At 32.9% G+C, this 13,744-nt stretch overlaps 1 protein-coding gene across 5 annotated transcripts in view; it reads left to right on the forward strand.

Moving 5' to 3' along the window:
- The window catches only part of LOC128875705 (moesin/ezrin/radixin homolog 1), a 37,728-nt gene that overhangs the window by 13,361 nt on the left and 10,623 nt on the right, over window positions 1-13,744 (forward strand). For 2 of the 5 annotated variants that reach the window (XM_054121528.1, XM_054121527.1), the window contains one exon: window positions 12,900-12,932. The exons of 2 other annotated variants lie outside the window; for them this stretch is intronic. In XM_054121528.1, the coding sequence (XP_053977503.1) occupies window positions 12,900-12,932 (33 nt within the window). Of the gene's footprint in view, window positions 1-12,899; window positions 12,933-13,744 lie in introns of those variants that run through there. One more of the 5 variants, XM_054121531.1, reaches the window with a different exon arrangement.

Raw genomic sequence — 13,744 nt, forward strand, 5'->3', positions numbered from 1 at the left:
ATTGTCCTTTAATTGTCTTTTTTGAACTCATAAATTTCATGAGTTTTACATTTTTTCTGGATGTTGGAACCGTTTGTTCACAAAAACGTACGTGTCGCATAAACGATCGTGGAACAATCTTTTCTTTTTTAACACTTTATCTACCGGGCTATTTAGAAGCAGACTTTAATTCCAAAAAGAATTTTCTACAGTAGCATATGCAAATCTAGGCTGACAATAATTCCTACATACTGTTACTAGGTATATTTAAGGCCAAGTCTGTTACTAAACACGGAACATTATTCGTAGACAACCATCGACACAGTAAATAAATTCGAATAACTAAATACTGCAATTAAAAAGCCTATAAACAGGCTCCCGGTAAATAAAGTGTTAAGTGTTACATATCATCCACACAGTATGTGTCCATTGAGAAATAATTTTTTTTTAAATAAAAAATGTTTCGAGTTCACCGTCGATGCTGAACACCTCGATGAATCTTGTTTTATTCTCGCATCAAGTTGGTACATCCGTTCCCGCTTTTCTCGGTGTCTGCTTACATTGTACTCGAGTTAGTTTGATCATAATCCGCAGAGCAATCGTCGCAGTGCAAATATCGTTCAGAAATTATGCTTCCTTGGCGAAGTGGTTGGTATCTCGTTTGAGTTATCTTGGCGTTTCCAAGCGATACCGATGACGTTGTCCTTTAAGTGTTTCGTAAAGTAAATAGCGACGTTGAAGCGCGGAGACGCCGTAAATTGTTCCTTAGCAGTTAGCCTGCTTTATCGCGTTCGCGTTACGAGCGCGATAAACGAGAAAAATTGTGGAAAACCAGCACGGCCTCTCTGTACGGATTATCTCGGAGGCATATTGCTTTATTAACAGCCCCAGTCGGGTATGTTACGTCAATCGCATGAAAATAACGCGGGATGATTCATTGCATAGACGCCATTTCAGGAAACGAGAAAAGCGTCCATCCGTTCACTTTATCCTAAAGACGGGTCATCTTTATCACCGCACCGACCTCGCCAAGCGTGATACTGGCCTTCGTAGTCAGTGGGAACAGATCCGAGCTAATTTTTATTCAAATGAAAATAAGAAACAACTGTTTGAAATAATTTACTTTGGACAGTTGTTTTCAATAAAGTCATCTACGAATAAAAATAATATCAATTTATTCGAAGTAATAGCTATTTAAAATTACGAATTCTTTCGTTTTTTTTTCTTTTTCTCTTAAATTTCATGAAAGAAATGTTATATGCAACAGAAAGAATTTTTTATTGTAAGAAATGTTTCCGAAACCTTTTAAGAAATTCATTTGGAGTAATAGCTATTTCAAATTATACATTATTTCGTTATTATTTTATTTCAACAGTAACAACATGCAACAGAAAGAATTTATTGTTAGAAATTCTTTTTTTCATTTGGAGTAATAGCTATTTCAAATTATACGTTATTTCGTTATTATTTTATTTAAAAAGTAACAACATGCAACAGAAAGAATTTATTGTTAGAAATTCTTTTTTTCATTTGGAGTAATAGCTATTTCAAATTATACGTTATTTCGTTATTATTTTATTTCAAAAGTAACAACATGCAACAGAAAGAATTTATTGTAAGAAATGTTTCCGAAACCTTTTAAGAAATTCATTTGGAGTAATAGCTATTTCAAATTATACATTATTTCGTTATTATTTTATTTCAAAAGTAACAACATGCAACAGAAAGAATTTATTGTAAGAAATTCTTTTTTTCATTTGGAGTAATAGCTATTTCAAATTACAAATTATTACCTTATTATTTATACAGTTATTATAATTAATGTACTACGTGGATATTCTCTACAAATCTTAGGAAATTAATTCTATAAAAGAAACATCAGATTTATTAGCGAACAGATTAACAGATTAGAAATTGTGTTAATTCTCCGTCTTTGGTGTTTGTAATTGCAGGGATGTAAATTGCGTGTATTGTTAAGCAGACGTGGGAAAGCTTTTATTCGAGTATTAGATTATGAATGAAATCAACGATAGCAATTTATTCGTGACGTTTACTTCATCGCACGGTTTAATTTTAGTTCGTTCGTTGCGAAAATCATTTTATAATCCAAATTTTTATCTTATTATGCTTGCTATGAACGAGTTGAGCCGTCCACTCATAATCGTATCAACTATTAACGATCAATAGCGAGTTGCCATACTTTTATTAGAGCTGCACAATTTAATATTTTTACAAGATCGAACACATTATCGCGTTTCGATGATTTACCATCGTTTATCCAACTACTGTTATATCTTTTTGCATTGAATATGTTTCGTTTATTTTCGTCGAAGCGTCAGAAATATTTTCGATCGAGAGAGTTCGTTGGTTGATCCGGATCTTGCAATGAATCATTCGCCGACGTCAGCTTTTAACACGTTCGCTGCCAGACTAATACTCTTGAAAATTTCTACTGCGATTTAATTATGTTTACAGACTTTTGGAAACTGCATAATGAAAGATTTATTTTGGTACTTAGTTTCGTAACTTCATCAAAATTCAAGTATTTCATTTAAATTCATTTTCTATCACACTTAACTTTCAGAATTAATAGTTTTCGTTTTTCAGTGAAAAGCACTGTCACCCATATATGGGTGACGTGGCGATCAACGTGTTAAGAGAGTATCGTAAAAAAAAAAAGCAGTTCGGTAGACGAACTACCTCAATGTTAGTCGGTTTGCGACCAGTGTTCCAGTTCATTCCTATCGTCTCGTATCAAAACTTGCGTACGAGATTCTGCTCTTTCCCTGGTTCTTATTAACCCTTTAAAAGAGGTCATGCGTTTGAGTCATGAGTAATATGAATCCCGAGTGTCTGTCGCGCCTCGGTGTTATTCTTTCTATCTCTTCGCAAACGAAGATATTCATTTATAGAGTGAACGACACAAATTCTCCGCGCTGTTATGGGGAAGTCTGGGTATTTTAGATAATAAATCAATTGTCTGTTTAAAGATTCACGTCCATAAAACATTCCGAAAATATTGTAAAATTTGGAGAATCGATAATGTTGTAGAACCGAACTAAATTTTCTGCATATTTTAACTCTGTACGCTTAAACAATGATCTCCATCAGGGATGAATTTGTTACAGCGAAAATAACTTGATTTAATTTTTTATTTTATATCGATAGTAATTCGTTATATAAGTCAATAATTCTGTATATATTATTGACTTATATAACGAATATTATAATAATTCTGTATATATTATTGACTTATATAACGAATTACTATCGATATAAAATAAAAAATTAAATCAAGTTATTTTCGCTGTAACAAATTCATCCCTGAAGGAGATCATTGTTTAAGCGTACAGAGCTAAAATATGCAGAAAATTTAGTTCGGTTCTACAACATTATCGATTCTCCAAATTTTACAATATTTTCGGAATGTTTTATGGACTTGAATCTTTAAACAGACAATTGATTTATTATCTAAAATACCCAGACTTCCCCATAACAGCGCGGAGAATTTGTGTCGTTCACTCCATAAATGAATATCTTCGTTTGCGAAGAGATAGAAAGAAAAATGATATCGTTAAACCGTACTTAAAAACATACATAAGTACTAATTTGCATTTTGATCTGACTATTCCTTTTCATAATAAGAATTACTAAGTAAGTAACAGTTGCTTTGAATGAATAAAAATGGTAATTGAAACGTCGATAGAAGAGAATCGATTTTTATTTTGATCACCATTTCTTTCTACAAAAAGAGAAAGGAAAAAAAAACAATCTCCAGCTCAATGTGCTTAAAGTGGTTTGTCAAGTTAACTAAAGGCCAACGTGTTCTTACAATGCAGTTGTACTTATAGTGGATTTGATTTGTAACGTACAGTGCCAGAGATAATACTTATCACCTGAATGCGTTCACCTACGAGACAAATGTGTCAATCTATGACGTAAGATATCAACTGGGTAAGAGTATTCTGAAACTATACGTAGAGGCATAAATGACTAGTGAAGTTTATAAAAAGAAAATGAAGAAATGTCTCATTGTAATAAACATTTGTATTCGTACGCTAATTACCTCAGCGATACTTATTTGGATCATACGTTAGACGTACGGTAATGAACAATGCTGAATTAAAATTTCAACGTGTTAATTAAAATGTATGCCTAACTAGGAGAGTTCAAAACTCTCAAGAGTTCAAATCTTTGAGAATTTTTTAAAGAGGAACTTTAAGTTTTGTTTATTTCGATGAAACTTGAGTAAATTTTTTTATGCAAAAATAGTGAACATTACGGTAGATGGAGTCGATATCTTGGAAGACATTTTTTGAGAGGTATTTTGCGATGACCACTGCTACTCGGATTATCAGAAATAAAAAAACCGACAATTTTTTAAAAGCATATTAGTTTATTTAGTTTTTTTTGGGGACTTTTAACCAATTAGTTTGGAAGGTTGAAGTTAGTATTTATCTCAGATAGTTCTCTTACAAATTAACCTGCAGTAATTTCACTTCATAAATTCAACAGTACCACAATATTGGCATTAAAACTAGACAAAGAATAATAGACTCTTTTAAATAGTTTTTGGCCATTTTTGACGAAGAATTCCGCTAAATCTACGCAAAATATTTTTGTTAAACATCTCAGAATGTTTCGTAGAACTGGCGATGAACGATTCCAAGCGAATTGACCACAGGCAGAAACAATTAACGCTCCGTAACAGGCTGTGAATCGAAAAGTCAGCCTACACAGGTGCGTTCTCTTACCTGTGCGCTGTGGATTATTATGCAACGCATTGCAGACTCCAGCAATTAACAGGCGCTATTCCAAGCACTACCAAAGCCAGCTCTTCGACGTCCCTTCCATACTTCTTTCATTCTCTTCACGGCACTTGGAAGTTATTTATGATATCGGCTTGCGTTGCAAGGACGTTACCTGATAGCTTGGAGTTAGTAGACTTGAGTTAATGGTGGCGTCAAGTTCTATAATTGCGCGCGTACGCATAAATTGCATCTGTGGTATAATTGGTCTGGATCGAAAATAAACGAACAAAAATCATCACCTTCCATTTTCCTCGTTCTATCGACAGGTTTACAAGGTCGACAGAGTTATTTCGTTGGAGTAAATTCTTTTACTTTATCGAGAATTTGACGAGAAATTTAGGTATTAGCACACTTTATATTGTTCTGTGCCAGTAATTGATAATCGCGCGTTAACAGCAGGTTGTTTCGAGATATATTTATGGGAGACGTCTATGACGAATAAAGTTACTTTTAAAATTGTTCAAGTTTGAATAATTATTGTGTAAAGTTTGTATGTCCTCGATGAGAAATTTACCATTCATCACTTTCCATTATCAGGTGTTACACATACAAATTATATTTATTAAATATACATTGTGTACTGCTCTTTTTTTGTTAGAAACTACGCTAATACGCATTTTTCCAACCATTTGATAATTTGGTTCAATTATATCATCAATTTATGTTACATGTTAGGCATTACGTTTTATACGTTTATCGATTTTATTATACAAGGTGTAAGACAAATTGTAGAATGTATTTTTATCGTATGAATTTTCGTTATTTAAACAATTAGTTTCAACTACTTTGGCAGATTTGACAAAAATTTCTAAACTATTTAATAAAACATAAAACAAATTGGAATCTTTCCAGCATATTTCAGTTGAGAGTTGAAGTTCTTATCGAAGTTAAGATTTGGAATTATCTTATTTTTTATTGCATCGCAATCTTTGCTGTTATGAACGTTAAGAAGTAACGTTTTAATGAATTCGAAGATTGTATAAGACGAAGCAATTATATTTAATGAATTCCCATAGATTTGAGTGAAATCATTAATATTAGAGGTCGGTAAATAATTTTAAATATTTACAACGACGAAGCTCTGTCATCGTGACTTTACTTGTTACTTTCGATACTATGCCGACCGGTAACACCACGTTAGTGTTTCGCGAAAACTATAAACAGTCTGTGTCGTACGTAAAGCTATCGGCCAATTGCCGGAGCGAAACAAAAGAATCCCGATTAGACATGCGGACGGCAAAGTGTTAATGTAAATTAAATTTAACGACTTCTGTTACATGGTACCGTGCAGTTTAATTTTAAATTAAATTATTGCTGACACGTCCATCCTCGTTCCAGCGTGTACAAGTATGTACAATTCATATGGATGATATTCTTATAAATTGAACTATCTGCATACTTCTCTCATAACGTGAGAATATGCGTATGTTTTATACAACAATTTTTTTTTTCGAGTATAACGATTCGTGACTCGTGGCAAAACACAAGTTCCACCGAGTCTTTTCTTTTAGTCGAGAGAAAACCTTATCAAACATTTTTCCTTTCTTTATGTATATGCATTTTGATAGTACACGAAAAATATACGTTTATGAATGACATTGTTAATTTAAAAGTTGACCTTCTGGATAAAAAAAAAAATTAAATAAAAATATACGGTCAACATATAGTACGCGTAGTTTAAAACTTTTGGCAAGCATGTTGTTTATGTTTTGAACAACGTATTTTAAATGAAATAGAAGAAAATGAAACTGTTGAAATTGTAACAGCGGATGAACATCTTTTTCTTTACCTTTGGTTACCAAACTTGAAAAATGGCGTCAAAGTATTATGCATTGAAAATCAACCACACCTAATATGCTATTTATGAACGCTTAATCATCATTATAGCATATGTCCAGCTGGTTCGATATATTACCAAGTGGGGTTTAACGATTGAAACCACTTGTACATATCATTATGTAGGGAGTACATCCAGCTCTAATCGATTCACGCAAATATTAGCGATGCGATAAAGAGTTCTTAATGGTAGTGGAAAGGTTTCAAATAGAACAGTATACAAGATAAACTTCTCTTTTTGATGAGCCTTTCATTATTATTATTAATACATTTCCCGAATGCTTAGCGCGTTTCTACTTTTAGGAAATACAATAGTAGCGATGAATGTCAGTTTTGGTTATTTCACCAATACTAATACTTTTGAGTGAACACTCACGATTTTGAAATTGGATGAATCATAACGTCAATTAAAACTGTATCATCTCGACAAATACAGATGATTATTGTTTTCTCTAAACTGCTACCACAAAAAGTATACAATTTCGTATGATAAGAATGTGTTGGATTCTTCTTTCTGAAACGTTTCCAACATTCGTTGGAAATATTTTTTTATACGAACAATTAATTAATAAACCACGCTTCGACAATTTTTTCGCGAACAATTCGCTTAATGGAAGATCTGTTTGCTAGCATTTATTGTACATATGTATATTGAATGTAATGAACAAATTATTTATATTTATTTCTTTTAAATAAAATTTGCGATGCTGGGACCAGTACGTGGGTATAGTTGGGCGTAAATTAAAAAAAAACAGAGTATTTCAATTTTCTACGCGACATATACAGTCAGTGTAATAAGTATTCGTACAGGAACTAATTCACAATAAAACTTCATATATTTATTTTAATTATAAATTTTAAGGGAAAGAAATAATTAACCAACATTCCTACATATTTTTAAAGTACAATTTGCGTATATTCAAGTTCATTATTTATAATGTTAACCTCTTAGTTCTTTTCTTATTAATTTTATTTTTAATTGTTTGCTGTACGAATACTTGCTGTACGAATACGGTTCTTCCGACTGTATATTGTGAAAGTGCATAATTTTAGAATAAGTTAAGAACATTTCTTGCTGCAGACATTCGTAACTCTACATTTTGTACTAAAAGTGAGATTTTTTTTCAAATGTTCACCATTCTTATAAAAATTGTTACTTCGAAAAATCCTTATGTAGGTATTTTCACAATATTATGTAGATAATGGGAATACTTGGTTTTTTATTTCAAGTCTAACTGAACCTGAATAAAAAAATTCATTAGAAATCTCCAGCATCCAGCATTGCTATCTTATTCGAAAAATAAAAATAAATTATATTTTCATCATTCAGTGTATGTATAATAAACTCCAGTAAACAAATCTCGTATAAAGTTAATAATTTAAAAACAAAAAATTGTTGAATACAGCTATGATTTTCACGCCTTCGAGGGTGGACTCCCCCCCTCCCCTCCCCTAAAAAAAAATTACTAAATATCAAATAATAACCATATAAAGTCAGTTTTCCGCGTGGTTCGATATCCTGGTCAATTTCCCCAGCATAATTCTACGTCACTCGCGTAAAGAAGGTCATGATTCCGATGCATACGAAATAAACCGATAAAAAGTTGATTGTCTGATTGATTTTTTTTACGATCAACAGTCTGGCCGGCTTGTGAATAATTAATGTGGCGAGCAGCGTTAATGCCGTAATTCGCGGAGTTTGGCTCGAAGGCACGAACAGTCTTTGAAATTAATGTATACAACCGACTTTTGTAATCTTTCCTCTGCAATTACTTTCGTAGCGCGATCGAATCTAGCACAGTAATTTCAAGGACAAAGTCGTGGCCAAGACATCTAAATTTCTTATTCGCATACTTTAACTTAATCGTATTTTCATTCTTCGAACGCATGCCAACCGCAATACTAACAACTGGAAGAGTGGACTTTCGTTCTTCTCTAGGGTAAGTTATAATAAGTTTAATTAGCGCGATGAGTTACGTTACCCGTTACATTACCGCATGCGATTACTCGAGTAGCACACTTACACGCGTACATTTCTTATGGTTTCTGCATGTTCGTGCAACGATAAACGTGAACGTCGAACGCGATTGTTTCCCGAAAAATGTATTAGGTTGTCCCAAAAGTTTCTTTCGCTTTATTAATAAGTAATAGATGCACGATATTTTATGTTTTATGTTACGTTACTCAATTGTGCACGATTCATTTTGCTCCATTATTGTTACAACATGAATATCTATGAAATTAGATTGTCTATTTATATAAACACGACCGCATGAAATAATTGAGTGCAACTCGCGAAAGAAACTTTCGGGACAACCTAATACATCTCGAGAGCATTTGTTACACAGTTAACGACGTAATATTGGGTTGTCTGGAAAGTCCGTGCCGATTTTTGGTAGGTGGTACGCGTCTGTTTATATTGGAATGGTTGAAAACAATTAACATGGGTGCATCCCTTAAAAAGGTCGTGGAACAAAATGGTATTTATATAATTCAATAAATATATATCGAAATTCAAATATGCCTTTGGATTTTTCTTAAAAATTGCCACGAACTTTCTGGACAACCCAATACATCTCGAGAGCATTTGTGACACAGTTAACGACGTAATATTGGGTTGTCTGGAAAGTCCGTGCCGATTTTTGGTAGGTGGTACGCGTCTGTTTATATTGGAATGGTTGAAAACAATTAACATGGCTGCATCCCTTAAAAAGGTCGTGGAACAAAATGGTATTTATATAATTCAATAAATATATATCGAAATTCAAATATGCCTTTGAATTTTTCTTAAAAATTGCCACGAACTTTCTGGACAACCCAATATGTTTATTGTTCACTCTTTCCAAATGCGAAGCAAAATCACTCTCAAGGACAAAAGTCTCGGTTAAACTCGGATTTCGGTTATATACTCGAAGCGATAGAATGACAATTGCAGAGAAAAAAGTAGATATCTTAAGTGTGAATAAAATTCAGTAGAATTAGATGAAGCTTACGCGTTGGTATAGTCTTTAACGGTATTCTTGTTAAATTTTATCGTACCGGACATAATTTTCACGATGTCAAGAGAATTATTTTGTCCAATGCAAATGACCGTATTGAAATTGAATATTACATTGTTATCTTATTTTGTATACATTTATTTATAAGTTTTACTTAATTATAGTCGCCGGCAGTGATACTTATATAAATATTAAAATCGACTAACGTGAATGTGCGAATTGTCTATCGCAGAAGTCACTCGTAATTTGTATGGGAAAAGAGAAGACGAATTTGACGATAAAAACTCTGGAAAATTGGTTTAACCGAATGTGTTTTGTACACAGTGACTGCTGTATACTCGCATACGATATCAAAATTAAAGTTTCTGTTTATGTGTTTATTAGATATAGATTGTTCCTGATATGTTTCAGTTTAACCCTTAAATGGACGATTTTTGTTTCACGTTTTCAAAGTTTTCTTCAAAGTGACATTTGACATTAACTTATTTTCAATGCATAAAAATATTGGATAGTGCCAACATTAAAAAAAGTACAAAATTCGTTCAGAAATAAAAACTAGTTGTCAAAATTAACAAAAAATTAAAAGAAGGTCAATTTTTCTGTGATGTTTAGTATGTTGTTTAAAAACAACATTGTCCATTTAAGGGTTAACATGATGATACAAATGGTGTACAAAATAGAAGGTGGAATATAAATTAAGGCATGCATGGGAGGTCGCATGTGGAAAATTGAATATTTTTAAACAGTGGCCGGAATGGGAATAAGTTGATAATTATATCTCTCTTCCAATAATGTAATCTTCGAAAGATGTTCATTTTTATTGGCAAGTTCAATTCGATTCAGTTACCCGTATGTAGTGCAAAAAATTATTACTTGAAAGTGGAAATTAGCATTAATTTTAACTGCTTACGTCTTGCAATACGAAATCTCGGATTGCAAAATTGTGCAGGAATTTTAATTATTTTTTCCGTGGGAAATATGTTTCTGTAATATTAGGATGAACCGTTCGTACGAATGAACGAAACTTCGTGCGTTTTTAATGTTGTTTCAGTTTGTGCAATTTTTCGAAGTCATTAATACCGACTATACTTTAAACTCTTGCTTCCAGTAGTGACGTAAAAGTACTCAAATCTCCAAATTTTCCATGATTTTACCGAAACGAAAAAAAATTAAACGATCAATAAATGAATGCACCTGATAATTAAATACGAAAGAGCTTTTCATGTATAACACTTGTGTATAAAGTAATTCTAACGACTTTCAAATATTGCACAAACTGAAACAACGTAAAAAACCCACGAACTTTTGGTTCACCCTAACATCAACGTACATTGACATTGGATCAAACTAGATCCGAGCTTTTTGCAATTTTTGTGCGTTCTAATAATAGCAAAGAAAAGCATATCGGAACAAATCATTAAACTACTAAATTATACTACAATTCAAATTAACTCCAGCATCTGTTCCATAAGCGTCTTGTCGTTATCCCCACCACTTCTTCGTGTTATCTCTATTACGCGATCGTTGGTGACTCAAGGTTATAATGAGTCATGGAAACATAATTAAAAGTATCTCGGTCTTATAAGTTTTTATTTTCTCTCGTCGTTCATCATAAACTTCAATATGAATATAGTTCCAGCGAGCTTCACTCCAAGAAGAGATAACATTCGCTGTATTTGCAAAGCTTATTATTTCTCAGAAAAAAAGTTAACGTAAATGTCACTGTCAGCGTAGGGAGCAAGGTTACATTTCTGTTGGACGTGTAGTTCAATTACTACCGATCATTGCTTGCGATAATACGTACAATTTTATACGAATTAAGTTGTGTGTCGTATGTAAGTATACAGCTATCGTGTGTATACATAGAATTCTCTTAAAACAAATTACAGAGTGCTATAGAATGCATAATAAAATACACCGCTGTTCTCTTACCATGTTATACATTTTACGAAAATTTGCTCTTCTATAGAATCTTTTGGTCCTGACCCTTTCAACACTTTTGATTTGTTCAACTCTTTATTTACTGAATTTCTTAAAAGTTTTTAAAATTTAAATGTCCATCTTTGTCTGATATCATCTCATAGAGTTGTCTCTAACAAGAAAGAAAGAAAAAAAAAAGAAAAAAAAAACCAAAACAAACAAACAAACTCTTGTGCTGCCATCCAACAATTAAAAACTAACTTCATAGAAACGGACTTGAAAGTCACAATAGGTTTCAAAGCGTTTAATTAATGCGGCACCACGAGGAAATTGACGGGACTTATAAGTCCCGCTAGTAAATAAAGGGTTAACATGATTTTATGTTTCCCAGAAGTGCCGAAAGAACAATTATCCGTTCGTAGACTCGACGCGTATTAATAAAGTATTAAGTATTCGGTTGCTTACATGTACTTCCATTGTAATTTCATGTTTTCAAATCGTGACTAGTACGATTTATCGACGTCCTTGAAGCACGCTTCTAATGTCTGCTGCCAGTACAATAGTTTATTTACTCGGAATGGATCGGCATATTTTGAGAAACATACTTCGAGTAACTTTATTTTTGAACGACACGCCAGTAACTCTCGTAATCCAAATGTGGATTAAAGTTTCTCTTTTATTTCTTTTATTTTTACAAATTAATTATACCTTATCACTATTCAAACCTTTACTAAACTTTCCTCGTCTACCATACAGTTTCTATTAAGTAGCACTTACACGTGTTAATGTTTTTGCTCTGCTTGTCGGAAAACCTACCCGGAAGACAATTAATTTTTTACCGTGTAATAATAGTAATGGCTACTCTACGATATCGACGACGTAAACCTTCTACATCTTTCAATTTTGTCGTCGATACAATTTTATCAGCGGAATGGATCGAGATTTATATTTAGAAGCAATATCAAATATTTGCGTTGAGATGCGCGTTAACATCTCTCAGCGGCAGCGATGACAACATTTTTTGTCGATAATGAATTGATTTGGGACGGTTATTTAATCCATCGGCGAAAGTTATTATTTTCTGCATTGCGAAACATATTTTTTAAATATACATTATACGTAATTATAATATATATTTAAAAGAAATATCGAAATATACGATTGCATATGAAAAGTAATGGCTTCTTTTTATACGAACTACGTTCAGATAATAGTTACAATTTTTACGGGATTCGGATCGCTCTGAAAATGTATCGAATTTCGAGCCACGTAAACTTTCCCCCATCAGTTTCATTTTCGACGCCGATGAATTAAGTCGAGAGCAGTATATGACAATATTGGCAAATAATTGCAGGTGGTTCCATGCGGCCTTCGAAAATTCTGGCACGTAAGATTGTAATTAAAATTCTCTAACCTGTAGACGTGAATCGAGAAACGATTGTCCCAGCGCCTGGATTAAAATCCTCGAACAAAATCGTAACGCACCGTTCGAAGGAACTTGTCCTGCTTTGTACAATAATATCGAATATTTACCCTTTGCACACGACGACAATCTCACTAGACCATCTTTGCATCTTTACATCTTGGAAAATTAAAGTTTTCGATATTAACCCTCGTCACTCTACACGTGCAAATTAAAACGAATTACATATACAGCTATTAAAATCGTGGCCGTGACTATATTCTATTATATAAGAATACGCAAAAAACATAGAAACGTAAAACCCCCAGTGGCGACTGTAAGTCGGCTCTCGAGTGCAAAGGGTTCATTCCGTTAATGTTTTGAAAGTACTGTTTAGCATTCATACAAATGAAATAACTTGATTGTTAATTTAGTTGTGTGAGACAAATTGTTGTACGTAACATTAAGTTTTAACCGATTAACTGTTGAGTCTTTTTTCTCTTTCGCGTATCGAAAGTTGTGTTTGGATATTTCATCTTTTCTCTTTAATCAAACATACGCTAATAACAGACGATAGTAATTTTCCAATTTTGTAAACTGACTAAATGGATCCTTCGTTTATCGATCAACCATCATATTAATAATATTCAATGAGCAAATAGTTGAGGATCATTATCTCGGCGCTTGCAAAAAAAGCTCGTAAATGTCCAAGAAAAACACTGCAATAACTGCTTTTTATCATGCACCCACCTTAAGAGAGCACAACACTGTACAATTTTTCGTAAAAATCAATTTTC

This window comes from Hylaeus volcanicus, chromosome 4 (genome assembly GCF_026283585.1).
Source record: "Hylaeus volcanicus isolate JK05 chromosome 4, UHH_iyHylVolc1.0_haploid, whole genome shotgun sequence".
NCBI classification, from domain to species: Eukaryota; Metazoa; Arthropoda; class Insecta; order Hymenoptera; family Colletidae; genus Hylaeus; species Hylaeus volcanicus.